Source organism: Scyliorhinus torazame, chromosome 17 (assembly GCF_047496885.1).
Source record: "Scyliorhinus torazame isolate Kashiwa2021f chromosome 17, sScyTor2.1, whole genome shotgun sequence".
Taxonomy (NCBI): domain Eukaryota; kingdom Metazoa; phylum Chordata; class Chondrichthyes; order Carcharhiniformes; family Scyliorhinidae; genus Scyliorhinus; species Scyliorhinus torazame.
In genome coordinates this window covers 28,044,202-28,071,809 of record NC_092723.1, presented here as the reverse complement: position 1 = coordinate 28,071,809, position 27,608 = coordinate 28,044,202, and the positions used below count along the sequence as shown (strand labels likewise).

Genomic DNA, 27,608 nt, shown 5'->3' with positions numbered 1-27,608 from the left:
AGGGCAATCTGGTAACTTCATAGTCAGCTGCATTGATATTAGCTTTTTATAATAAGTAAAGTTGCCATACTCCCAGATGACCATAGGCTGCTTTCCCATTTGAGGGGTGGTGAATTAACCTGAGCATTATGACACCTCAGGTGAGGGGCAAGGTTGAGAAGGCAGGGCCTTCATGAATAAACTCAGCTGGTACAGAAACAAACCCGCGCTGTTGGCCTTGCTCTGCATCACAACTAACGTTCCACCAACTGAGCTAAACCGGCACACTTTTTATACCAGCTTCTTATACTCGACTAGCTTTTCATACTAGATTCATTTTATACTGGATTCATTTAACTAACTGAATTTAATTTCCCCAGCTACGTTGATAGGATTGGAATTCAAGTCTCTAGACCATCAGTACACTGTGTTTGGTGTTACACAGGTCTTTTGATTACTAGTGCCGTAACATAATCAGTCCATGGTGTTTGTCAATTTTTACTTCAACTCCACAACTATTAACAAAAATAAATGTTCACGAGCCATGTTAAACTGAATGGATAAATTTTGATATTTTTTAGTAGTTAAATGATTCTGTTAATCATAACTAAAACAATTAAATAAATACTTCTCCTAATTTCGAACCTTGAACTCACTATCACGTGCAAAATCCAGGATTAAATCTCTTCTCTCTCTGGTTGTGTTAGTTGCATCAAAGACCTGGGAAGGAGAAAAAAAAATTGCGCTAAATGTATATTTTTTTTAAATAAACACAAATAATTAACTCTCAATGTAAGTAAAGAAAATGACCCCACTTAAATAACAGAGCAACACAATAGTTTGAATAGGAATCTTATGCCTCCAGATGGAGAGCACTGGATTACCAATGCTTTGTTAAAGTATTACTTTAAGCCTTATTATCTGGCAGATGGCAGGGCTGCTAAACCTAGCACTGCCCTGAAAGGGGTGCATTTCAGACACGAGGTAGAACTGGCCAATGCAATGCACTGTCACAGAACCAGATACACACCAGCTAATCACAGGCTCCCTGACATTATCCAAACTGCATCACAAACTATAGGATGGACAACTGAAGCAGTGTTGGAGAGTCATCTGAGAAAGAAGGGGAGGGATTAACAAACTCTTACTCATAATGGAGCAGAACATGAATGGAAGTGCCATAGCAAAGGATTACATTAGTGGATGAAAATATTGAACAAAGTGTGAGCAAACACCCCTTTGGCACCAGTTTTGAATTGAGAATACTTGTAACCCCAACAGAGCTGGGCTGATTAGGCTTCCCGTGAGTCTCGTGGAGGACGAGCTTCCCCGCTGAAGGGCGCGGCAGGACAGGGATCAGTGTATTTAAACCCGACCCGAGCTGGGCATAGTAGTCCCTGCGGGCCTGGCCAAGGTCTTTGTGATAAAAAAGGTTCACCAGTATGTCTACAGGAGGCGTTTCACGATGTTGACCGATTACTAGCCGCTCTTGGGGTTCTTCAAAGAGGACAGGGTCATCCCGCCTAGAAAGTCGGCCAGAATTTCTCTCTTGTTGGCAGCGTACGAATATGCGCTGGAACACCACCCTGGGACGCAGATTGCGAATGCTGATGTATGGAGTAGGTCCCGCTACCGATGAAGCTGCAGGGGCAACGAGGTTGTCTCTATAATTTATTTTATGCATACATTGCCGGTCACAGCGGCCCGAATATTTGCATGGACACAGACTGACCCCCTGTTATCCAAGGTTCGTCATATTGTGTTGTATGGGCCCTTTCCCAGTGATTGGAAAGCTTTTGCCTCGAAGATCATGGAGTTCAGCATGGAGGACGGTATATCCTTTGTGGGATGCAAGTGGTGGTTCCGCATAAGGGACAGGGCCCCATATTGGCAGGCCTCCATATTGGACACCCCGGCGTGTCTAAGATGAAGATGCTTGCCCAATGGTGGCCAGGATTGGACGCAGAGATTGAGTGGTTCGCTCCATAGAGCTGAGTGTGTCAGGAGCAGCAGAAACTCCCACCGGTGACACCGCTTCATTCCTGGGAATGACCGGGTCGACCGTGGGTACGTTTTCATGCCGATTTTGCCGGCTCTTTTCAGGGATCCATGTTCCTCCTCATCATCAATGCGCACTGGTTGGAAGGCCACAGGATGTCGTCAAATACTTTGAGAGTGATGATCGAGGAGCTCAGGTTCTCTTTTGGCACACGTCATCCCAGAAGTGTTGGTCTCGGACAACGGAACACCATTTACTGTGCGTTTGAAAATTTCATGCAGATGAATGGATACGCACTGCCCCATATCACCCTGCTTCCAATGGTTTGGCTGAAAGAGGGGTCCAATGCTCAAGCAATGCATGAACAAGCAGAACTCAGGATCCCTTGACAGGCATTTGGCACGCTTCCTTTTCTGTTACTGCTCCACACCACCACCGACGTGGCACCGGCAGAACTTCTCATTGGGCCTCGGCTTCAAACTCACCCCAGCTTGGCGTTACCAGATAACGGCGGAAAGGTACACCACTGGGGCGTTGCCCTGTCGAGCATGCCCCACCTCGTCGATTCGCACCAGGCAACACAGTCCACGTGCGCAAATTCAGAGATGGCGCCAAGTGGGTTCCTAGCAATATCATTGAGCACACCGGGCGGGTGTCGTACCGGGTTAGTGCGCAAGACCTGGAATAGAGCAGGCACCTCGATTGTCTCGAGGAGCCCGTGATAGACAATCTCCTTTTGGATAGACCAGGACAACCCCAGCACTAGAGGCTCCACAAGCACCGTCCCACAGAGACTTGATGCCGAGCTGCAGGATGCGAGGATTTTGACTTCGCAATGGAGGTTCAATCACCATACGTTTCCGATGAGGTGGTATTACGCCAACGGTCGATGAAGAAACGTCGGTTGCCAGCTTGCTATACGCTGTTTGACCCTGCTCTGAGGACACCCAAGAGGTGGTCACGAGCTAAGAGGTGCAGAACTCCCCCTCTGTCGTATGTGTTTTGCACTGGTGTGCTGGGCTCCTCCATCATAGAGGATGGCGATATTTGTGGAGTCATCACCTCCAGTGAGTTGTTTAATTGCCAACACTATTCAAGACTGGATATGCCAAGACTGCAGAGCTTAGGTCTCCATTGGTTGTGGAATTGCTTAGCTCCATCACTTGTTGATGTTGTTTAGCACACATGTAGTCCTGTGCTGTAGCTTCACCAGGTTGACACCTCATTTTCAGGTGTGCCTGGTGCTGCTCTTGGCATGCCCTCCAGCATTCTTGATCTCCTGGCTTGGTGGTAATGGTAGAATCAGGGATATGCCAAGCCATGAGGTTACAGGATGTGGTTGAGTACAGTTCTACTGCTGCTGATGGCCCATAGTGCCTCGTGATTGCCCAGTCTTGAGTTGTGCGAAATCGCTCCCATTTGGCATGGTGGTCGTGCCACACAAGATGTTGGAGGGTATCCTCAATGTGAAGACATTCACATCTTGTGGCATTAATTTCTCTTTGCATGACAATTCATGCATAAGCCTGCATAACTTAATAACTCCTATATCAATACGTACAATTCAATAAAGTATAAAATTAAGTCACTTATTAGGATTTGCTTTATTCCAGTTTATTAACATGTGCAATACTGGGAACTGTAGCAGGAAAATGTTTTCATGTTTTAATTTAAAAAATTAAGTTGTGGATATGATCAAAATAATTTTAAATAAAATCTTACTGCAATCTGTGCTTTTTCATCTGTGAGGTAGGTTTTCACATCCTTTAATGCTGCTAACGCACATTCTCTATGAAAACCAAAGGGCAAATTAATAATCAGACAAATAACTCAGCACAGTTGAGTGCAGATTTTGGAAGCCAGATTTTTGCCATATTTATCTCTGCAAGTTAAGAGGCACAATAAAAGCACAGCAACTCTGCAGCATTGAGCATGCACCCAAGGTGTATATGTAGTGCTCTCAGTTCATAATGATCCATTTTCATCCTGTCTAGGATGCTATATGCTGTTTTAGAACATTACTGAACTCTGTTGTACAAATTTAGTAAAGTCCTCCTGAGTCTAGTCCTGTAAATCCCCCAAAACACAGTAAAGAGCATGTACCTTGGTTATTCCATATCACAACAGCCATTTTGAACCTTTTTAATAAGGATAATCCTGGATGCTGTACATTCTATTGGATACATTATATATTCTATTAATCTATAATTTACCCCATAGCTTAAATATTTAGAGATTGAGATTTTTTTTCCCAATACTCTGACTGTCTTTTCGCCACTATTTTCTCCCCTGTTTCTTTTTGCTTTTCTCCCATGTTCATTCGAGAGAGCGTCATGATTTGACTACCTTCAACCAAAGGAAAGGCAGTGACTTGTCACTGGTCGTGATAACACTGGTTATGAAAATAGCCAGTGAGGACTTCCGGGTGCGGCGATGACCAGCTGAGTCGCACGTTTCGGCAGCTCCCGGTGGAACGGACTTTTGGGCTCTTAATAGGAGCCCCATCGGCAATTTTAACGGCAAATAACATTGTGCGGTAATCCAGAAGGGAATCCCCCCTGGACACGGATGGAAAAAAGAGAGGAAAGTAGCCGGATTGCGGTGGATCCTCTAGAGCAGCGGCCAGGAAGGCAGGCACAAAGCAAGATGGCGTCGGAAGGAGGCAGTTTAATATGGGGCCCTGACCAACAAGAGTTCCTGCGGCGTTGCGTAGATGAACTCAAAAAGGAGAAGAAGAAGGAGCTGTTGGCCCCGATATTACAAGCGATTGAGGGGCTAAAGGAGGAGCAAAAGACCCAGGAACAGGAGAATGAGGACGACATACAGGGCCTGGTGGTGAAAACGGAGATCCACGAGGCTCAACACAAAAGATGTGTGGAAAGGCTGGAGGTGCTGGAGAATAATGCGAGGAGGAAGAACCCAAGGATTCTTGGTCTTCCCGAAGGTGCAGAAGGGGCGGACGTCGGGGCATATGTGAGCACGATGCTGCACTCGTTAATGGGATCGGAGGCCCCGACGGGTCCGCTGGAGGTGGAGGGAGCCTATCGGGTTATGGCGCGAAGACCGAGGGCTGGAGAAATTCCTCGAGCAATAGTGGTGAGATTTCTCCGATATAAGGACAGAGAAATGGTCCACAGATGGGCAAAGAAAACTCGGAGCAGTAGGTGGGAGAATGCGGTGATCCGCGTATATCAAGATTGGAGTGCGGAGGTGGCGAGAAGGAGGGCAAGCTTTAATCGGGCCAAGGTGGTGTTGCATAAAAGGAAGGTCAAATTCGGAATGCTGCAACCGGCAAGACTGTGGGTCACACATCTAGGGAAACACCACGACTTCGAAATGGCAGATGAGGCGTGGACATTTATATTGTCGAGGAGAAGCTGGAGTGAGCGGGCCAGAAAAAGAACGTTTGGGACAAAAGTGGGGGGGTGAATTTGTGGGATGAAGGGGGGAAAAGAGGACTTCCCAAGTTGTTAAACCTGCGACCCTGTAACTTCTCTCTTTTCCCCATGTCGTGGGGGAGGGGGTGAGGGAGGATGAGGAGCTGAGGGCGCCGGCCATTGGGGGCGGGGCCAAAAGGGAAGCGCGGGCTTGGTTCCCGCGCTATGGTAATCATGGCGGGAACAGGGAAGCAGGAAGGAGGGGGCCTCGCACAGTGTGAGCCGAGGTCACGGGGGGAAGCCGAGGTCTGGGTCGCTGCTGCTGGGGAGAAGGGGGAGCTGGTATGGGAGGGGGGGGTCGGGGCGGGGGGGCGCCGCCTGGGGGGGATACAGCTACGTGGGAACCGGGTGAGGAGCTGGATTGAAAAAGGAAATGGCTAGTCGTCAAGGGGGGGGGGTAAAGAGCCCCCCAACCCGGTTGATCACGTGGAATGTGAGAGGGCTGAACGGGCCAATTAAGAGGGCACGGGTACCCGCACACCTAAAGAAACTTAAGGCAGATGTGGTTATGCTTCAGGAGACGCATCTGAAGCTGATAGACCAGGTTAGACTTCGCAAAGGATGGGTGGGGCAGGTGTTTCATTCGGGGCTAGATGCAAAAAACAGGGGGGTGGCCATACTAGTGGGGAAGCGGGTAATGTTTGAGGCAAAGACTATAGTGGCGGATAGTGGGGGCAGATACGTGATGGTGAGTGGCAAACTGCAAGGGGAGGCGGTGGTATTAGTGAACGTGTATGCCCCGAACTGGGATGATGCCAATTTTATGAGGCGTATGTTAGGAGGAATCCCGGACCTAGAAGTGGGGAAGTTGGTAATGGGTGGAGACTTTAATATGGTGCTGGACCCAGGGCTGGACAGATCGAGGTCCAGGACCGGAAGGAGGCCGGCTGCAGCTAGGGTGCTTAAGGATTTTATGGAGCAGATGGGAGGAGTAGATCCCTGGAGATTTAGTAGACCTAGGAGTAAGGAGTTTTCGTTTTTCTCCTATGGACACAAAGTATTTTCACGAATAGATTTTTTTGTTTTGGGAAGGGCACTGATCCCAAAGGTGACGGGGACGGAGTACACGGCTATAGCCATCTCGGATCATGCTCCACACTGGGTGGACCTGGAGATAGGGGAAGAAAAACAACAGCTTCCACCCTGGAGAATGGACATGGGATTATTGGCAGATGAGGGTGTGTGTTTAAGGGTGAGGGGGTGTATTGAAAGGTACTTGGAAATTAATGATAATGGGGAGGTACAGGTGGGAGTGGACTGGGAGGTACTGAAGGCAGTGGTTAGAGGGGAGCTGATATCTATTAGGGCATATAAAGGAAAGCAGGAGGGTAGGGAAAGGGAGCGGTTGTTGAAAGAACTTCTGAGGGTGGACAGACAATACGCGGAGGCACCGGAGGAGGGACTGTACAGGGAAAGGCAAAGGCTACATGTAGAATTTGACTTGATGACTACGGGTAATGCAGAGGCACAATGGAGGAAGGCACAGGCTGTACAGTACGAATATGGGGAGAAGGCGAGTAGGTTGTTGGCCCACCAACTGAGGAAAAGGGGAGCAGCGAGGGAGATAGGGGGGGTGAGAGATGAGGAGGGAGAGACGGAGCGGGGAGCGGAGAGAGTGAATGGAGTGTTCAAGGCATTTTATGAAAGATTATATGAAGCGCAGCCCCCAGACGGGAAGGAGAGAATGATGTGCTTTCTGGATCAGCTGGAATTTCCTAAGGTGGAGGAGCAGGAGAGAGTGGGGCTGGGAGCACAGATTGAGACGGAGGAAGTAGTGAAAGGGATTGGGAGCATGCAGGCGGGGAAGGCCCCGGGACCAGACGGATTCCCAGTTGAATTCTATAAGAAATATTTGGACTTGCTGGCCCCGCTACTGATGCGAACCTTTAATGAGGCGAAGGAAAGGGGGCAGCTTCCCCCGACTATGTCAGAGGCAACGATATCGCTCCTCCTAAAGAAGGAAAAAGACCCGCTGCAATGCGGGTCATACAGGCCCATTTCCCTCCTGAATGTGGATGCAAAGATTCTGGCCAAGGTAATGGCAATGAGGATAGAGGATTGTGTCCCGGGGGTGGTCCATGAGGACCAAACTGGGTTTGTGAAGGGGAGACAGCTAAATACAAATATACGGAGGCTGCTAGGGGTAATGATGATGCCCCCACCAGAGGGGGAAGCGGAGATAGTGGTGGCGATGGATGCCGAGAAAGCATTTGATAGAGTGGAGTGGGATTATTTGTGGGAGGTGTTGAGGAGATTTGGCTTTGGGGACGGGTATATCAGGTGGGTACAGTTGCTGTATAGGGCCCCGATGGCGAGCGTGGTCACGAATGGACGGGGGTCTGACTATTTTCGGCTCCATAGAGGGACGAGGCAGGGATGTCCTCTGTCCCCGTTATTGTTTGCATTGGCGATTGAACCCCTGGCCATAGCACTGAGGGGTTCCAGGAAGTGGAGGGGAGTACTTCGGGGGGAGAAGAACACCGGGTATCTCTGTATGCGGATGATTTGTTGCTATATGTGGCGGACCCGGCGGAGGGGATGCCAGAGATAATGCGGATACTTGGGGAGTTTGGGGATTTTTCAGGGTATAAACTGAACATGGGGAAAAGTGAGTTATTTGTGGTGCATCCAGGGGAGCAGAGCAGAGAGATAGAGGATTTACCGTTGAGGAAGGTAACAAGGGACTTCCGGTACCTGGGGATCCAGATAGCCAGGAATTGGGGTACATTACATAGGCTCAATTTAACACGGTTGGTGGAACAGATGGAGGAGGATTTCAAGAGATAGGACATGGTGCCCCTGTCATTGGCAGGTAGGGTGCAGGCGGTTAAAATGGTGGTCCTCCCGAGATTCCTTTATGTGTTCCAGTGCCTCCCGGTGGTGATCACGAAGGCTTTTTTCAAAAGAATTGAGAAGAGCATTATGAGTTTTGTGTGGGCTGGGAAGACCCCGAGAGTGAGGCGGGGATTCTTGCAGCGTAGTAGGGACAGGGGGGGGGCTGGCACTACCGAGCCTAAGTGAGTACTAATGGGCCGCCAATGTTTCAATGGTGTGTAAGTGGATGGGAGAAGGGGAGGGAGCGGCGTGGAAGAGATTGGAGAGGGCGTCCTGCAGGGGGACTAGCCTGCAAGCAATGGTGACGGCGCCGTTGCCGTTCTCACCAAAGAAATACACCACAAGCCCGGTGGTGGTGGCTACATTGAACATTTGGGGGCAGTGGAGACGGCATAGGGGAGGGACGGGAGCTTCGGTGCGGTCCCCGATAAGAAACAATCATAGGTTCGTTCCGGGGAGAATGGATGGGGGATTTGGAGCATGGCAAAGAGCTGGGGTAGTACAACTAAGAGATCTATTTGTAGATGGGACGTTTGCGAGTCTGGGAGCGCTGACGGAGAAATATGGGTTGCCCCAAGGGAATGCATTTCGGTATATGCAATTGAGGGCTTTTGCGAGGCAACAGGTGAGCGAATTCCCGCAGCTCCCGACGCAGGAAGTGCAGGATAGAGTGATCTCAGAGACATGGGTGGGGGACGGTAAGGTGGCGGACATACACAGGGAGATGAGGGACGAGGGGGAGATCATGGTAGATGAGCTGAAAGGGAAATGGGAAGAAGAACTGGGGGAGGAGATTGAGGAGGGGCTGTGGGCTGATGCCCTACGTAGGGTAAACTCATCGTCCTCGTGTGCCAGGCTAAGCCTGATACAATTTAAGGTGCTATATGACTGGAGCACGGCTTAGTAAATTTTTTGGGGTAGAGGATAGGTGTGCGAGATGCTCGAGGCGCCAAGCGAATCACACCCACATGTTTTGGTCATGCCCGGCACTACAGGGGTTCTGAGTGGGGGTGGCAAGGGTGCTTTCGAAGGTGGTGGGGGTCCGGGTCGAACCAAGCTGGGGGTTGGCTATATTTGGGGTTGCAGAAGAGCCGGGAGTGCAGGAGGCGAGAGAGGCTGACGTGTTGGCCTTTGCGTCCCTTGTAGCCCGGCGCAGGATATTGTTAATGTGGAAGGAAGCCAAACCCCCGGGTGTGGAGACCTGGATAAACGACATGGCAGGGTTTATAAAGTTAGAACGGATTAAGTTCGTGTTAAGGGGTTTGGCTCAGGGATTCACCAGGCGGTGACAACCGTTCGTCGACTGCCTCACAGATAGAGGGAATGGAAAAGAAGTAGACAACAGCAGCAACCCAGGGGGGAGGGGCGGGGGGGAGGAATCGGACGGACTCTCAGGGATGTTAATGTATATGTATAGGTATTTGGTATATGTAATTGTATATTGGATTGTTGGATTGTATTTTTGGAGAGTATTTATTTTGGACAAGGCAGTTGCCATTTAGTTTTTTTTTGTTTATATATTACTTATTTATTTGTTTTAAACTGGCCACGGTTATTTATATTGCTTTATTGTTGTGTAAAAGAAACACTACGTATTGTTATGTTTGGCCAAAAAACTTGAATAAAATATATATATTTTTTTAAATAGCCAGTGAGTGGTTACGAAAGTGGAAATCAGCTCCTTTCCTTCCCACTCTTCAAATGTGAAATTCACTTTGAAGAATCCAAGCTTGGTTCTTACACAATATCAATAAAAATATTAATCCTTTCCTCGGTAGTTCAACAAGTGCTCAGCATCAGATCAGTAAGATCTTAGGTTTATACTAAATTTGTGCTGAGATAAAATATTTTCCCTCAAGTTGTTTACAAGTACATACTTAAACTATGAACAGCCTAGCCTTTGGCCCTTAATTCCCCACTGCAATTGTTAATTTGTTTGACCTCCCTTACTTTTGATATGCTGTAAGATTCCCCTTGAAAACCACTTCTTTACCCAAGCTTTTGATATAGGCCACCTAAACTCTCTCTCTTTTGATTGACACTGATTTATGTAACTTTTCAGTGAAACAGTATGGAATATTTTTTAATAAGTTAACAACCTATATAAATACAAGTTATTGTCAGATTCAATGCAAATTAGGGAGTACAAAGTTAATCAGGATTCCATTTCTGATAGCTAGAAGTGCATGCATGAACAAAGACGGAGCTCAGTGGTAATGTACTTAGTAGATAGTAGCTGAGCTCAGTTGGCTAGACAGCTGGTTGGTGATGCAGAGCAAGGCCAACAGCACGGGTTCAATTCCCGAAGGCCCTGTCTTCTTTCTTAACCTTGCCCCTTGCCTGAGGTGTGGTGGCCTCAGGATAATTCACCACCAGTTAGCTCTCTCCCTCAAAGGGGGAAGCAGTCTATGGTCATCTGGAACTGTGGCAATTTTAGTTTATATACTCGGTGACTAGCCTGAGGTTTACATATGAATTGTTACATGGGCGTAGTACCCATATGTCACCTGTGCCTAGAAAACCACAGGCCTTCAGAACAGATGGGGTCGGATGGGGAAACTGGTGACTGGAAAAACATTACTTCAGTAGAATATCTCAAGCCTGCTTGAATATTAGTTATCTACTTAATTATTTGGCTGAGTTATTAAGCATGTTGTACTCAGCAAGAGATAGACACATTTGCTTACTTTCTGATTTTCATAGCTTCTTCATTGTCATGACGGAAAAATTCATATGACTTGTATGATTTCACAGCTTCACGGCGATACTGACCCAGATTAAAAACTGCAAGTCAAAGAGAAAAGTGTAAGAAAGAAATTGGATATTCAAGTTGGATTTGTTTTTCGGTAGATTCCAATTATCAGTCTCCTGAAATTTCTGGAAAATTTGCATCTCCCTTTTCTAGTTCAAAGAGTGGGTAATATATCATATGACTACATTATATCACATGCGCCTTTTTTGACCATCAGCATTTCATCTCGTATCTAGATGACACCTCAATAGATTCCCCACTATTAAGTGAGCAGCTACAAGCCTGGTTCAAACATGAGCTGCACAACACTAGCAGCTGCGCTTGTAGCAGATATTAGGTTTGCTTGAATTAATTCTATTTCAATTTGTTTTCGCGAATAGGTCATACCTTATTTAGTGATAAGTAATGAATCGGAATACATTGACAATCTGACACAAGTTAAAAGCTTGCAAATAATGACAATAATATGATTGAATGTGACACCATGTTTGAGACAGAGAGAGGAGCATAATAATAATAATCACTTATTGTCACAAGTAGGTTTCAATGAAGTTACTGTGAAAAGCCGCTAGTCGCCACATTCCGGCACCTGTTCGGGGAGGCTGGTACAGGAATTGAACCCGTGCTGCTGGCATTGTTCTGCATTACAAGCCAGCTATTTAGCCCACTGTGCTAAACCAGCCCCCATCTCAAACAAGGTATTGAATTTAAGAGTAGAGAAATGAATTGGCCGCAATAAATTGGGCTGAACCAATTTATTAAGGAGTAAACCTACAGCAGTGTAAATTATGCAAAAAGTATTTGGCATGGTACAAAATTGTATGTCATTATCATATAGCAGCAATGCATTGCAGTAACTCACCAAACTTCCATCAACAACATCTTTCAAACCCGTCACCTCCACCAGCTAGAACAAGGGCAGCAGGTGCACCCCTCCAAGCCACACATCTTCCTAACTTGAGACCATAATCACTATTCTTTCACTGTTGCTGGATCAAAGTCCTGGAACTCCTTCCCTAACAGCACTGTAGATGTATGTACACCCAATTCAAGATACTGGCCATGTCAGTGACATCCAGATCCCAAGTTATCTCACAAAACCTACTAACTTATTTAAGAACTCAAATGTGAATCTGAGGCCTTTTTCAGTGACAGCATAAACAAGCAATTATTTACAATTGGCCTGATACGCAGCATAACATATTAATGTCTGCGTCCATTACTATTACTGTCGAGACTGTAGCATGAATACCATACCACCAATTAGAGATGTGTAGCTTCAGCAGCAGCTGTGCGTCCTAGCAGGCATGGCAACATAAGAGATCCAGAAGCAAAGGGATTCACCAGGCTCCTCTTCAGGCAGCAGGCTCCAGACTTGAGAATGGCAACAATGTGCTTTTGTAGCGGGTCCCATTTCTGTTCCTGGAACTGCCTGAAGTGGAGCTTTCCCCCTGAAGTGAGGCCTGCAAAAACACATTCTTACTGAGCCTTTAGTGTTGTCTTGCCATGCCCGTGGGCAGGCGTGACCAAATGAGTGCGCGTACGTATTGGGACTGGTGCGCCATACAAATAATCATTCTGCCTATTTATGGAATGCTTAGGGATTGCACTCTAAGTGCACCTCCACAGTACATCCTCTGGGGAAAAGTTGAAGCACTGGCAGAAACATCTTTATTTCTCCATTATTCTGTGCCCGCGGCTCCAAAGTTGGTCTTAGTTTCAGTGAGGTATTAGTGATAAGTTTTGAAAGTTTTCCTATTATGTCTATCACAAAATTGGGCCAGAGAACTGCAGCATGGCAGGACATGTTTCCCAATATTATCATGTCGATCAATAATTGGTCCCAGATTTTCCTAATCTGAAGTCTGATGATTCAAGATTTTTTCCATGTTTGGGACCGTGTACATATGTAAACAAGTACCGCCCCATCATGAATTAAAACAGATTTAAACTACTTTCTCAACTTTGCAATGGATACTAAAGATAGCTAGCTATACCTAATCACTTGTTCCAAATATTGATGGGAATCAGGAAACACCAGTATATTTTTATTACAGTGTATTTCATGGCCTTAGGATATCGCGGTGCATCTTACTCTAAGTGAAATACTTTTGAAGCAGAATCATTGATGGTAAATAAAATTAAATGTTCTATTTTTATAACTCTTATTGAATGTGGCTCATACAAAATGGTAGGATTCTGGATCAGGCCCACCATATAAAATCAGTTTGATCCATCTGATCCAACTGAATGGTGGAACAGGCTTATGAGGCAGAATGGTCTAAGACATAGGACATAGAGTAGTGAAACAAAGTAAAAAACAATAATGGCACAAGTGTAATCAAAAGGCTTAATACTAATACAGCAATATCAGGATCACGGATACTCCAGGATGATCCACAAACTCCAAAAAGCATATTGCACATGGCTGGTTCACTGAAATTCAAGTCCTGGAATTAAAAATTAATAATTGTCAACCTGCAAGGGGAGAGACATCACAAAGCAAGGGCAAAGCTATCAACAGCGGAGGGAAGAAATGCAATGCTTGAGACTTGTTATTCTGTTGAAATTACCACATAGCAGATCACGTTAGAAAGGGGCTACATGCAGTGTGAGGTTTATGGCGTTCAAATCTCACCATGATAAATTATGTAATTAAATGTAATAAATCTACTACGTCTGGACTGGCAGATGAAAAAGTACACCACATGCTCAGATAGTACCAGGGGCCGTTGCTAGTTTGGCACTACCTGGCAGTGGCAACCTGTGCCAGGACGTAGTGCCAAGGCTGGACCCTAGTGGGAGCCCATGGGGGATTGGGGGGTGGGGGGGCTTGTGTCTATATATGGTGGCACAGATATCCCCAAGACCTCCGGCAGAAGGAAGAGCAGTCACAAATCCTTGGATTGCTTGTGGCCTGGTTTTCATTGCAGTGCTGGTTGGGGCGCCCTTTAGAGATGGCACCCCGATCTGTGTGGAGGCGGTTCCCGGTTCTAAGAGCCATCTAAGAGCCAGAATGACAATGTAAAAGACGTTTACTCACTTATTTTTTTGACAAAGTGGCTCACGATCTGGAGAGAAAACTGGTCTGTTGAACTGGAGAGTTCTGCGCCAGTTTTCAGTGAGATCCTGACACTGCCAAATCCTGGTAAGATTCAGCCCATTAGGTGAGGATTGTAATACTGCACCGGCAGAATGCATTATGTCAAGCACTTTCACAAATGGGAGTGCACCAGAAAGGAAACATTTTTCATTGTAGGAATAATGCTCTGGCTTATTACTGTGATATAATAATCCCATCTGTGCATCTATGTAATAAGACATCAAGTCTGCTGCTCCTGCCACTGTGTTGAATCAAAACATTGCAATCATAACACTTGTGAGGTCAGATCTATATAATAACAGGTTACATCATGATTCACCTTTGGTGGGAACACCAATCCAGTTGAGATAGCGAGTGAGCTTCTTGGAAACATAGGTCTTCCCTCGAGCAGGCAATCCCACCATCACAATTAACGTGGGGGAGTTGGTCATGTGGGATGCCCATGCTGCAATTAAGAGAAAATGTTTAAACATGGCAAAACAAAAATATGAAGGATCTCATGAGCAAGGTTACCATGACAACTTAGGTAAAATGATATTGTTGAGAACTGAAGTCTCGGCAAAACGAGTACTACAGTATGAAACAATGTTTGAGCAGCAGATTTTAGAAACAGCAAGTCACTGAGGGGTCTAAACATATAATAAACGGTGGTTTTAATATTCCAGTTGTCAGAGAATAGTTTTTAAAATATTATAGAAATTGCTAGAAATAATGGTTTTAAAAGAAATGTTGAAACTGGGGTTTCTTAGCAATAAGGTTTCTCTGTCCCAGGTTTGGAAAATAACAATGAAACAATATAACCAATTGTCCATTGTTCTCAACAAGGATGTTATCTAGGTGACAAAGTACTTTCAGGCATAGGCCTTCACGTAGGCATTCCTGAGCCTGATAAGATGAAGCAATGTGCCCACTAAATAGACGTGATGTTCTTACAGAAGATAAATAATGAAGTGATATTTGGGGCCCAAAAGTGGCTAACTAGCTTAGTTATAGTCATCGAGGTCTACAGTTCAGAAAAGGCCCTTCGGCCCATACAGTTCCAGCGTAACTTCCCTGCTCTTGTGTAGCTGTGTCAGTAATTGGACATATTAACTGGAAGACGTGATTGAATAAGCGATTGACACGAGGCACTCACCAGCCCCCTTGGAATTGGGAGCATATAAATAAGTAGTCAAGAGTGAAAGATCATTTTGGACAAAGGGAAACATTTTACACTGAATCCAGGCTTGTTTTGGGCCCCTAATATCACTTTGGTGATCTCAAGATTGAGAACAGAAGAGGCTGATACGATCATTCCATTTCATTTTCCCCATCACCCAACTTGGGCCTGATAATCCTTTTCACCTGTTACTGTCATCAGATTTAAACTGTTGCAATAAACTATAAACTACGACTTGTGACTTCAACCCTTTTTCAGTCACACGTGATCTCTGGACACATGCAGACTGAAAAGATTATAGTTCAACTCCTGCCACAATCAATAGGACAAAACTCTCAAGAGAATCCATCCACACATTTGAAAACCCATTCTGAATTGGAAAGAGCCAAAAACACATTCCTGTCAAACCACTCAAGAGGCTACAAAGATAACTCATGTCGGAAATGAAAATATTGACAATCTTGGTCTTTTCAGATTGCCAATAATGGTATTCATGAAGGTCCTTCCTTCTCAACCTTGTCCCTCGCCAGAGGTGTGGTGACCCTCAGGTTAAATTGCCAAGTCAGCACTCCCCCTCAAAGAGGAAAGCAGCCTATGGTCACCTGGGACCATGGCGACTTTACCTTTATAATGACATATTGCTGGCACAGAGCAGATGCTGTTACCACTGCATCTGGTCCTGCTACACGAGAACCAGGATTTTCTCAACCCTGATCTGCCACTCCCTCCTTCCTTTCCATGCGACACCCCTCAAGGTTGCTCTGTGTCAAGGTTGATGTTGACTGGAGCCCTCCCTCTCGGAAAAGGTTTCCTTTTTGTTCCACAAACAGCGTTGGATTTTGTACATGGACAGAAGGAAGCTCTTTTGTTGCTTGCAAAACCATGAAACAGAGCTGTTTGGACATTTTAAATAGCACAGATTTAATCTTCTTGGAATTTCATCACTGAAGAGAAAAAAAGAAACGCAGATTGACTTCCTCAGCTCCTTGTCGAAGCTCATCACCTAAGAAAATGTGGACAGCAGGTATTCTGGAAAAAAAAATGACTGGCATGATATATTGATGGGAGATCAATTGTCTCTCGTAGCCGACAAAAACATTCTCAAAGCTTGGGGCAGCAGCTACTGGAACATAACCTAAGAACACATTCACATTTTCTGTGCCCAACAAAAGATCATTACCTAAAATGTTAACTCAGTTTTTTTCTCAAGAAATGCTATGCTGCCTGACCTGATGTTGGAAATCCAACTACGGTTTAAATAAAGGACTCGATAATTGATATGGTATTTTGAAATAAAGTAAATCTTTATAAAACAAAACCTCGTCCATCCAGGTCTACCCCTGAGAAAGGGTAAGAGACTTTGGAAGGTGGTGGAAAAGAACTCTCAAGAAGATTCAGATCGAACATTCCTGAATGATTTGAAAAGTTTCTTTATAAGAAATCTTTTTATTGATTTTCGTTTATATTGTGTAACAAGACAGAAAAGCCACCCCCCCCCGGCAAGCCGAACAGGAGTTTCAGGCCGGAGACTAGGGAGGCAAAGGCTAGGGCCTGCCCCTCTCCCTGTAAAGAGCTCTGGCTGTTCTGACACCCCAGAGACCACCACCAGCGGGCATGGGTCCAACCTCACTCCCACAACCCTGGACATGGCTTAAGAAAAGGCGGTCCAGTACCCAACAAGATTGGGGCAGGCTCAGAACATGTGGATGTCGTTGGCCGGGCCTCCCTGGCACCATTCACATTTGTCTTCCACCTTTAGGAAGAACCCGCTCATGTGGGTTCTGGTCCAGTGCTCCCTGTGCACTACTTTTTGCTGCATTAGGCTAAGCCCTGTGCATGAGGGGGTCGAGTTCGCTCTATGCAGTGCTTCAATCTAGAGTCCTCCGCTATCTCCACGCCCAGTTCTTCCTTCCACTGTTTCATTGGGCGGGGCCCTTACCTCCTCCAGCAGTCATCTGTACATGTCAGCACTGTAAACGTCCCCCAATTCGTCTGATGCTAGCAGTCTGCCCAGTAGGGTGTGTCCGAGTAGCTGGGGAACATTACAGTTTCCTTGCGGAGGAAGTTCCTCAGCTGTAAGTATCGAAGTTCGTTCCCTTTCGGGAGCTGGAGCTTTTCTGTCATTTCCCCAGGGTCGCTACTTTGCCCTCTATGTAGAGGTCCCCTACTGTCAGTACCCCTTTGTCCTGTCTCCACATCTTAAAGGAGGCGTCTATTGTCGCCGGAGTGAATTTATGGTGTTTGCAGATGGGAGCCATAGTGGACATCTCACCAAGATTAAGCTGGTTCCAAGTCTTTAGTGTAGCCACCACAGGGTTTCTCGAGTACTTGGCTGGTTGCAATGGGACTGGGGCTGTATGCTCGGAGGGATGGTCTCCTCCATTCGCACCCGTTCTACTTCTGGCTCTTTCACCAACCCTTGCACCCTTTGTGTGTTTGCCGCCCAGTGGTAGAATAGGAAGTTCGGCAGCGCCAGGCCCCCCCATATTGCATCTTCTTTGCAAGATGCTTTTACGGATCTTGGGATTTTTTTTCCCGCCCACACAAACGCCATCATTAGTTTATCTTGGTGAAGAAGGCCTTGGGGATGAAGATCGGGAGGGATCTGAATAGGAAGAGCAATCTTGGCAGCACGTTCATTTTTGTTGTCTGTATTCTTCCCGCCAGGGAGAGTGGGAGCGAATCCTAACTCTTTACCTCTTCCACTAGGCACGGTAGGTTCCACTTACGGATCCGTGTCCAGTCGTGGGCTATCTGGATCCCCAGGTATCGGAGTTTGGTTTGGGCCAGCTTGAACGTCAACTTCCCCAGCTTTGATCCTCCTCGCTGGGATTCACGGGGAAGATTTCGCTCTTGCTCAGGTTACGTTTGTAACTCCAAGGCTTCAAACTCCCTTAGGAGTTCCTTATTCTTTCCATGCTGGCGAGAGGGTTTGAGACATAGAGGAGTAGGTCATCTGCAAAGAGTGCGACTCGGGAGGGAGGAAGGGAGAAGGATACCCTTACACCCCTTCGATGACTGGAGGGTGTTAGCCATTGGTTGACTGCCAGGGCAAATAGCAGCGGGGACTGTGGGTACTCCTGCCTCGGGCTTCTATGCAGCCGTAAGTATTCAAAGCTGGTGGCATTTGTTTGTACCATGGGAGCGCTGAACAATAGTTTCATCCACGAGGTGAAACCTGGCCCAAACCTAAACCGTTCCAGCATCTCCATTCGACTCTGTCAAAAACCTTCTCGGTGTCCAGAGAAGGGCCTTCGCCAGGACTTCAGGATCAGTGTTCAGGAGTGAGATGGGTTTGTATGGCCCACACTCTGTCGGGGAGGGGAAGGGGAAAGAGGGAGGGAGGAATGAAGAGCTGTTTGCATATCCCAGTTGTCCTGCCTGATCTGGATCAATACTCGCTAGTTGTTATGGTCGTATGTTTCTGCTGTATAACTAGTGTGCTATATTCTGTCTTAAGCTCATCCCACAAAATTGGTTGGTCAATGCCTATTGACACCTCCATCTTCTTGGCATTCAACTGCATTACAACCACCACATTAATCATCTTCAACATGCTGAGATAATCACTGACCAGAAAATTCACCTGGCCAAACGCACAAATACTATGCCTATAGGAGCTGGTTAAGTATTCTGTAACAAGCAGCTCATCTTGTGACTATCCAAAAGCTCTGTGAGACAGGGAAGGTACAGATCAGCAGTGCAATGGTCATACTCTCCGGTTCCCTGCACATGCGCAATACAAGCATGGTGCAGGACAAAGTAGTCGGTATCTCATCCTCTTACTGAAACATCCATTTGAAATCACCACCAACACATCATGGCTCCAGCGCATATGACTGACAGGATGCACTGCAGTGTATCACCAAGGCTTCAATAAAATACATCCCAAACCTCCATCACAAGAGAAATAAATGATAGGAACAGCACATTCCTCTTTATGTTACATTCCACCCTGACTTGGAGATACATCATCATTCCTTCTTTGTTACTGGGTCACAACTCTGGAACTTGTCACTAAGGTAGCCTAGCATCACCTTCTCTGGGAAATGAAGGATGGGCAAAGTATGACAGTCTCATGAACCAGATGATTTTTATACAAATCATTGGTAAAAGATATTTATGATCTTTCTCGAAAGCTTGAGGTCTAAACACATTATCCATGATAGGTACAAATGATTTTCAATAGGAGTATCACTATAAGAAAAACATTCACAGGGCTGGGTTAGAAACTTCAGATGCAGCAGGACCTTTTACTGATAGAACAAATCTCATTACCTGAGATTTAAAAAAATATATTTTTATTCTCCTTTTTCACCCTCCAACAATAAACAATAATCAGTAACGAATATAATGTCAATTCCCTTTATTAACAACAATCCCATCAGCCCACCAACCCCCAAACAACTGCCTCATGTTAACATAAACAAATAACAAAAAGGAATCAGGAATCACCCCTAGTCACTATTTGACACATACAGTCCCCCTCCCCCAAACCTCCAAACCACACACCCCCATTTATGTTTGATGTTATCCAATTCATGAAAGCGTATAATGAATAACTCCCATGATTGTAGAACCCCTCCATCCTTCCCCTCAGTTCAAACTTAATCTTCTCAAGAGTAAAGAATTCCAACATGTCCCCCCGCCACACCAGGGTGCAGAGGTTGCTCTCCATCCCAACAGGATCCGCCTTCGGCGATCAACAAGGCGAAGGCTACAACATCTGCCTCCGCACCCATTTCTAATCCCGGCTGGTCCGACGTCCCGAATACGGCCTCCCAAGGGCCCGGCTCCAGTTTCATGTGCCCGCTTTAGAGATTACCCTAAAACCTCCTTCCAGTAATCCTCCAGCTTTGTAATAAAACATATGAACATGATTTGCGCCCCCACCCCCCACCCCCGCAACGTTCACACACATTTCTACCCCCTCAAAGAGCTGGCGCATCCTCGCCGTTGTGAGGTGTGCTCTGTATACCACCTTCTGCTGTATCAGCCCCAGACGAGGTGGAGGCGTTCACTCTCCGGAGCATCTCACACCAGAACCCCTCCTCCATACCCGCTCTCAACTCTTCCTCCCACTTTGCTTTGATCCTTTTCAGTGGTGTCTTCTCCTCTTCCAAAATAGCCCTGTAAACCACCAAAACTACCCCCTCCTCCAGCAATGTGGAGGCCGGCTCCACCGGGAAGCTCTGTATCTCCTTCCTGGCAAAATCTCAAACCTGCATGTATCTAAACATTTCCCCCTCCTCCAGCCTACACTTCGCTTCCAGCTCCCTCAATCCTGCAAACCGACCCCCAAGAAACAAATCTTTTAGTATCTTAATCCCCTTCTCCTCCCATTTCCGAAAATTTCCGTCCCACTTCCCTGGCTCAAATGTGTGGTTCCCCCGAATCGGCATTTCCCTTGACCCTGCCCCCAACCCGAAGTGTTGACGAAACTGTCTCCAAATTCTCAATGAAGCTATTATTACCGGACTCCCCGAGTATTTCCCCGGGGCCATCGGGAGCAACGCTGTTGCTAGCGCCTTCAATCCAACCCCCTGCACAAACTCTCCTCCATTCTGACTCACTGGGAATCAACCCCTCTGACCCAGCTCCGCATCTTCTCCACATTCGCCGCCCAGTAATAATACATCAGGTTCAGAAGACCCAAACCCCCTGCCTACCTTCCCCTCTGTAGCAGCACCGTTCTAACTCTGGCCACCTTCCCTCCCCATACGAACGAGGTAATCATTCCTTCCATCTCTCTGAAAAACACCTTTGGCAGGAAAATCGGCAGGCATTGGAAAATAAACAGAAATCGCAGCAGCATGTTCATTTTAACCGCCTGTACCCAACTCGCCAGTGACAGAGGGAGACCATCCCACCTTGCCAGATCAGCTTTCCCTCTCCCGCCAAACTAGAAATGTTATACCTATGGAGCCCTCTCCGGGCAACCTGCACACCCAGGTATCTAAAGTGAGTCCCTGCCCTACGGAATGGCAGTCCCCCCACTCCTGCCGAGACACCACAAAATACTCACTCTTATCTAGATTTAATTTGTACCCCGAGAAAGACCCAAACACCCGAAGCAGCTCCAATATTCTCCCTATTGACACACCCGGTTCCAACATGTATAACAATTCATCGGCATATAAGGACACCCTCCTTATATGGACACTCGCCCTCTGCTCCTTCTATAGTAGCTTGACCCAGTTCACAAATGTTGGTCCAATCCCATCCACTCCAGAACTGCCAAAGTACCCCCATTCTACCCGGTCAAACGCCTTTTCGGCGTCCAGTGCCACAACCAACTCTGTTTCCTTGCCCACCGCCGGTGCCATAACCACGTTCAATACCCTTCTAATGTTTGAAAAGAGCTGCCTCCCTCTCACAAGCCCCATCTGATCTTCACCTATCACCTTTGGGAGTCACTCCTCCAGTCTACCTGCCAGTACCTTCGCCAATACTTTTGCGTCCACGTTTAAAAGTGATATGGCCTATACGAACACACTCCGTCGGATCCTTCTTTTTTAAGCAACAGGGAAATCGATGCCTGCCCCAAGGTTTCTGGTAACACCCCCTTCCCTAGTGCCTCCTCAAACATCCCAACCATTAGGGGTGCCAGCTTATCCTTGAACTTTTTATAATATTGCATCGGAAACGCACCCGGCCCTGCCACCTTCCCCAACAACATCCTCCCAATCACATCTTTTATCTCCTGCTCCACTATCGCTCCTTCTAATGTAGCCCTGTCCCCCTCCCCTAACCTCGGGTACTCCAGCCCATCTAGAAATTCCTGCATCTCCCGGTCTCCCCCAGGTGGCTCTGACCTGCACAACCTCTCACAGAATTCCTCAAAGACCTTGGATTCAGATCCGGAGCCGCCACCAACTTCCCTGCCCTGTCCCTCACCTGAACAATTTCCTTTGCCGCCGCCTCCCTCCGAAGCTGACCCGCTAACATACGCCCTGCCTTCTCTCCATGCTCGTAAACAGAACCCCTTGCTCGCCTCAGTTGGCGCACCCCCTGCATGGTAGATAGTCGGTCAAAGCTCGTGTGTCGTTCCTTCCTCTTTTCCAACTTCACTGGGTCCCCATCTTCTGCATAACTCCTACCTACCTCCAGCATCTCATCTATTACCCTCTGCCGCTCCAACTTCTCCTCTTTGTCCACCCTGGCCTTAAACGAGATCACCTCACCCCTCACCCACCACCTTTAGAGCCTCCCAGACAACTGCCTTCGACACCTCACCCGTACAGTTGAAACCTACATATTCCTCAATTACTTTTTCAATTTTGTCACAGAACGCTCGGTCCCCCAACAGTCCCACATCTAATTTCCACCCCGACCTCTGCGCTACCCCCTTCTCCATTACCATATCCAGCCAATGCGGAGTATGATCTGATACTGCAATTGCCGAGTACTCTGATCCCTTAACCCCAGCCAGCAAAGCCTTCCCCACCATGAAAAAGTCAATCCGCGAGTAGACATTACCTGAGATTAACATGTCATCTCAATGTCCGTGCCACCAATTGCATAGTGATCTATCAGCGCTGCATTTGAAGTGTCAGCGTAGATAACATGCTTAAGTGTCTGGAATTAAGCTTTGAAGACACAACATTCTGAGTTTTAAGAGTGTGCTACCGAACATGTGAACCTGGAGGGTAGAATCGCTAAATCAAACTGACCACTAAGGTCTCACATTCAATCTTGGTAATAGGCTGAGTAAGCCAATCTGAGCTGGAAGGTGCCGGTGACACAATAGATCCCAATGACCCCATGAGTGAGGGAAGGAGGCAAAGAACGCTGGAGACGGTCTTTTGTCATCCAATTCAATGCTGGTGCAGATTCGGATGCTGCAGGAAAATAGGATTAGGTTCAGCTGTTATCCCCCACCCCCATTGTCAACTGTCAAGTTTTGCAAATTAATAGAGGCCACTTTGGCAAGGTGCTGGAGAGTGAAGTAAGCCTAGCAGATGATTTTGACGATAATTGAGAAAGAGAAAATCTTGAATTTAAATAGCGCCTTTAGCAAGAAAGACATTGGTGAGAATCTCCGTCCCGCCGCACTAGATTTCTGGCGCGGCATGCCGTCGGGATTCTCTGTTTCGCTGGCTGGCCAATGGGGTTTCCCATTGTGTAGCAGCCCCACGCCGTCGGGAAACTCACGGTTTGCCAGCAAAATTGAACATCCCGATTGCGGAGAATTCCTCCCATTGTATTTATATCACGCTGTTAATATAATAAAACTTGTCACTTGAGATGTTAGATCAGGTTACTCGGTCAAAGACAGAGTAGAAGGGGAGGAAGCCCTCCTTACTGTCTATTACTTATTCTTTATAAATTTATCTGCATTTCTGTCTTTTCTCCTTTAACTTGGGCTAGATTATTTGTACTTCACAGCAAGGAGATTAAAAAAAGATTGGGCAGGTTTCTGCATCCCTAAAAAGATTTCTTATTCTTTAACATACCAAGACCAATCTTCAATTCCACATAGGCACCATATTGACATCAACGGAGGGCAGCACGGAGGCGCAAATGGTTAGCACGGTGGCGCAAATGGTTAGCACGGTTGCCTCACGGCGCCGAGGTCCCAGGTTCGATCCCAGCTCTGGGTCACCACTGTCTGTGTGGAGTTTGCACATTCTTCACGTGTTTGCGGAGTTTCACCCCCACAACCCCAAAAAAAGATGTGCAGGGTAGGTGGATTGGCCATGCTAAATTGCCCCTTAATTGGAAAAAGTGAATTGGATACTCTAAATTTTTTTTTTTTTTTAAATATTGACATCAACTGCATCCTTGTTAGAAGATTTTTTTCTCTCTCAGGTGGAGTCTAGTATCTAATGTATTATTGATAGGCCACTTCAGAAGATATTTTTAGATGATGTCACCAAGGGGCAGCTTATGGATAAGAAATTGGAGACGGCTAACAATTGATCCTTGGACAATTCCAGGAATGGGATTTCATATGATGCTCTGGCTACAATTGGATATGTGAGAATTTATTTATGGGATGTGGGCATCGCTGATAAGGTCAGCACTTATCACCCTGATTGTTCTTGAGAAGAAGATAGTAGTGAACTGCCGTCTTGAATATCTGCAGACCCTGTGGTGGAGATACATTCATAACGGTTTGTGGGGGGGGGGGGGGGGGGGGGGGGGGGAGAGAGAGTTCCAGGATTTTGACCCAGTGACAATGAAGGAAAGACAATATATTTCCAAGTCAGGATAATGTATAACTTGGAGTGGGATTTTCCAGATGCTGGTGTTCCTATGTATCTGCTGACCTTGTCCTTCTACATTGTAGTGATTGTGGGTTTGAAGGTTTCTAAGCAAGTCATACAAACCCTACAGGCAGAAGGATGCCACACAGCCCATCGAGTCTGCACTTACCCTCTGAAAGAGCACCCTACCTAGGTCCACTCCCCCGCCCTATCCTTGTAACCCCACGTAATCTGCACATCCCTGGATACTAAGAGCAATTTTAGCATCGCCAATCCAACTAAACTGCACACCTTTGGATTGTGGGAGGAAACCGGAGCACCCGGAGGACACCAATGCAGACATGGGGAGAACGTGCAAACTCCACACAACCCAAGGCTGGATCTGAACCTGGTTCTCTGGCACTGTGAGGAAGCAGTGCTAACCCCTGTGCCAACCTTGGAGCCTTGATGAGTTCCTGAAGTGCATCTTGCAGTTGGTAAATACTGTTGCTGCTGTTTGTCAGTGTTGGAAAGAGTGAATGTTTATGGAGGACATGCCAAACAAGCGGGCTGCTTTGTCCTGGATGACGTCAAGCTTTTTGTGTTTTTGGAGCTGCACTCATCTAGGCAAGTGGACAGTATTCCTTCATGCTCCTGACTTGTGCTTTGTAGATGGTGGACAGGCTTTGGGGAGTCAGGAGCTAAGTAGCATGTCAGTGCAATTTCATTCTCACCCAGCAACTCCACATCTGGTCCTCTTCAGACCATTTAACCAATGCAGTCTGTCAGTTTCTGAGATTGACTGCTTGCTCTACATCAAGTACCTGACCGCCCCACCCCATCAATTTAGGGCACGCCTACCACTATTGCTCCTTTAGAAATTGTATTAGTCTGAGAGACAAATTTGGCCGTTGAAATGTAAAGTCTTGCTGAATTTCCTTTATTTCTGTGTTTGTTTTTAAATAAATTCAAAGTGCCCAATTATTTTTCTTCCAATTAAGGGGCAAATTTAGCATGGCCAATCCACCTACCCTGCACATCTTTGAGTTATGGGGGTGAGACCCATACAGAGGGAGAATGTGCAAACTCCACACCGACGTGGATGGGATCGAACCGGGTCCTCGGTACCGTGAGGCAGCAATGCTAACCACTGCGCCACCGTGTCGTCCTCCTTTTTTTCTGAGTTAATGGTGGTTTTTGCACCTTGTTTGTTTCTGGCCTAACCTTCTGGCCTAGAGGCAACGAGTGGCCAATGTTGTCAAAATGGGAGGATCTAAGCAGCATTGATTCTTACAATTTTAAAGTTCCAACACCATTATTTTTGATTTAAGCTAATGCGTATGATATCAATTTAAAATTACCAGAGTTATGCACACCAGTGTGGAGCCAGTGGAGGCTACACAACAGACTGAAGCACAATGGATTAAAAGTTCTTGCTGATGTATATGACTCTGCTTACTTTCCATCAGCTTACATATTCCATCATGTTCTTGGGCAATCCATCTGCCCCATTTCTGATTCATTTTACCTCCACTATTTCTTTGAAATTTTCTCCTCTGAACCTCTCCCTCTTCGACTACTATGGCTTCACTTCTAAAGTCCCTTTTGTTCATAAACTTCTCAAGGCGCATGGTAGTTCCCTCGCTATTTTCCCCACATATTCTATTTTTCAGTCGATATTCAACCTTTCGAGCAGAGCACAGGGCAGGACAAGCGGTGGCCAGGAACGAAACGGCGGCCAGGACCGAAGCGGGGGCCGAACCTGCAGGGAGGAAGGAACGGAGGAGCGACCGACGACACCCCCCCCCCCGGACCAAGCAGCGGGGACCGAAGCGGGGACCGACCGACACCCCCCCCCTGGCGGCGACCACCACGAGGCAGGAACAAAGAGGGACTCCGGACCAGAAGCCACTCTCCCTCTCTCTCGACCTGGGTAAGTGAGGGAAAAGGAAGGAAAAAAGAACTTTTGCAAAAACAAAACTCTGAAAAGAAAACTTTAAAACTTTTCTTTTTTTTTTTTTTAAATTATTTTTGCACTTTTCTTGTTCTCACCCAAAACAAGTTCACCTGAGAAAAATTTTATAAAAGAGGAAAAATAAAGCGGTGAAGGAAAGAAGGGAGGGGAGAAGAAAAAGGGAAGGGTGGAAGAAAATAAATAAATAAACAAATAAAAGGGTGTGCGGGGGGGGGGGGGGGGGGGGGGGGGGGGGGAAAGAAAAATGCCAGAAGGGAGAAGGGGCACCAAAGGCAGACGGGGCAATGGGCGAGCCAGTTCAGACGAGCCAATTAGCAAGCAAAGCAGCAGAATGGAAGTATTGCCGCATCAAAAAGAGCTGGGCAGACAGGTGCAGTCTCCCCCCGGGGCCAGGGGGGAGCTGGAACTGGGAAGGCTGCCTTTGCCGATGCGCTGAGGGAACATCAGCAGGTAAACAAGGCAGAGGCTAGGGCAGGCATAGAGGCCGCAGTGCAGGCAGCAATGGCCAAGGCCCTGGCGGAGGTGCAGCAGGCCCTGGGCAGAGCAGAGGAGAAATTGGACGCCCAAGGGAAGAAACTGGAAGCCCAAGAGGCGACCATCAAGGAGCTGGAGAAAGCAGCGACTGACGTGAGCGACCGGATCACGGCCCTGGAGAGGGAGGTGGCGAGACTGGGCACAACACAGGGGAGCCTGAAGGGCAGAGTGGAAGACCAGGAAAACCGCTCGAGGAGGCAAAATGTCAGGATAGTGGGCTTACCAGAGGGGATCGAGGGTAGAAACCCCACGGCATACGTGGCCGAGATGCTGGGCAACTTAGTGGGGAAGAAGACCTTACCCAGCCCACAAGAAATGCCAGGCGGGGGGGTGCTCCCGCCACGGCGAGCGCACCCTGAACAAAGAACACACCACTGCCCGAGGGACCGCTTCAGGTGGGAGGCCAGGCCCAGCACGAGGGAACGAGAGTAGCGGAGAAGGGAGAGCAAGCAAGAGGAATGCAGGGTAGGATAGGGGAAGAGCGGGCAGAAAACCGTAGAGGCCGGGCAGGGGAGAAGTGAGACAGTAACTCCCGAGAGGGGGGCCACCGTACTAGCAGGAAAGCTAGCGCCGGGGTCGTGCAACAAAGCAGGGCCGCAGCGTGCCCCCAACAGGGAGGAAGGCGCCAGGTTGGAGGTGGGGGGGGG

At 47.2% G+C, this 27,608-nt stretch overlaps 1 protein-coding gene across 5 annotated transcripts in view; it reads right to left on the bottom strand.

Annotated features, from left to right (window-relative positions):
* LOC140393802 (6-phosphofructo-2-kinase/fructose-2,6-bisphosphatase 2-like) overlaps window positions 1-27,608 on the bottom strand; it is a 98,763-nt gene that overhangs the window by 50,955 nt on the left and 20,200 nt on the right. For all 5 annotated transcript variants that reach the window (XR_011935732.1, XM_072480254.1, XM_072480251.1 and 2 more), the window contains 4 exons: window positions 14,425-14,550; window positions 10,938-11,034; window positions 3,701-3,767; window positions 625-699 (listed from right to left, as the gene is read on the bottom strand). Coding sequence is in view for 4 of the 5 variants with exons in the window: in XM_072480254.1 (XP_072336355.1) it covers window positions 625-699; window positions 3,701-3,767; window positions 10,938-11,034; window positions 14,425-14,550 (365 nt within the window). In the remaining variant the exon portion in view is untranslated. The remainder of the gene's footprint in view (window positions 1-624; window positions 700-3,700; window positions 3,768-10,937; window positions 11,035-14,424; window positions 14,551-27,608) is intronic.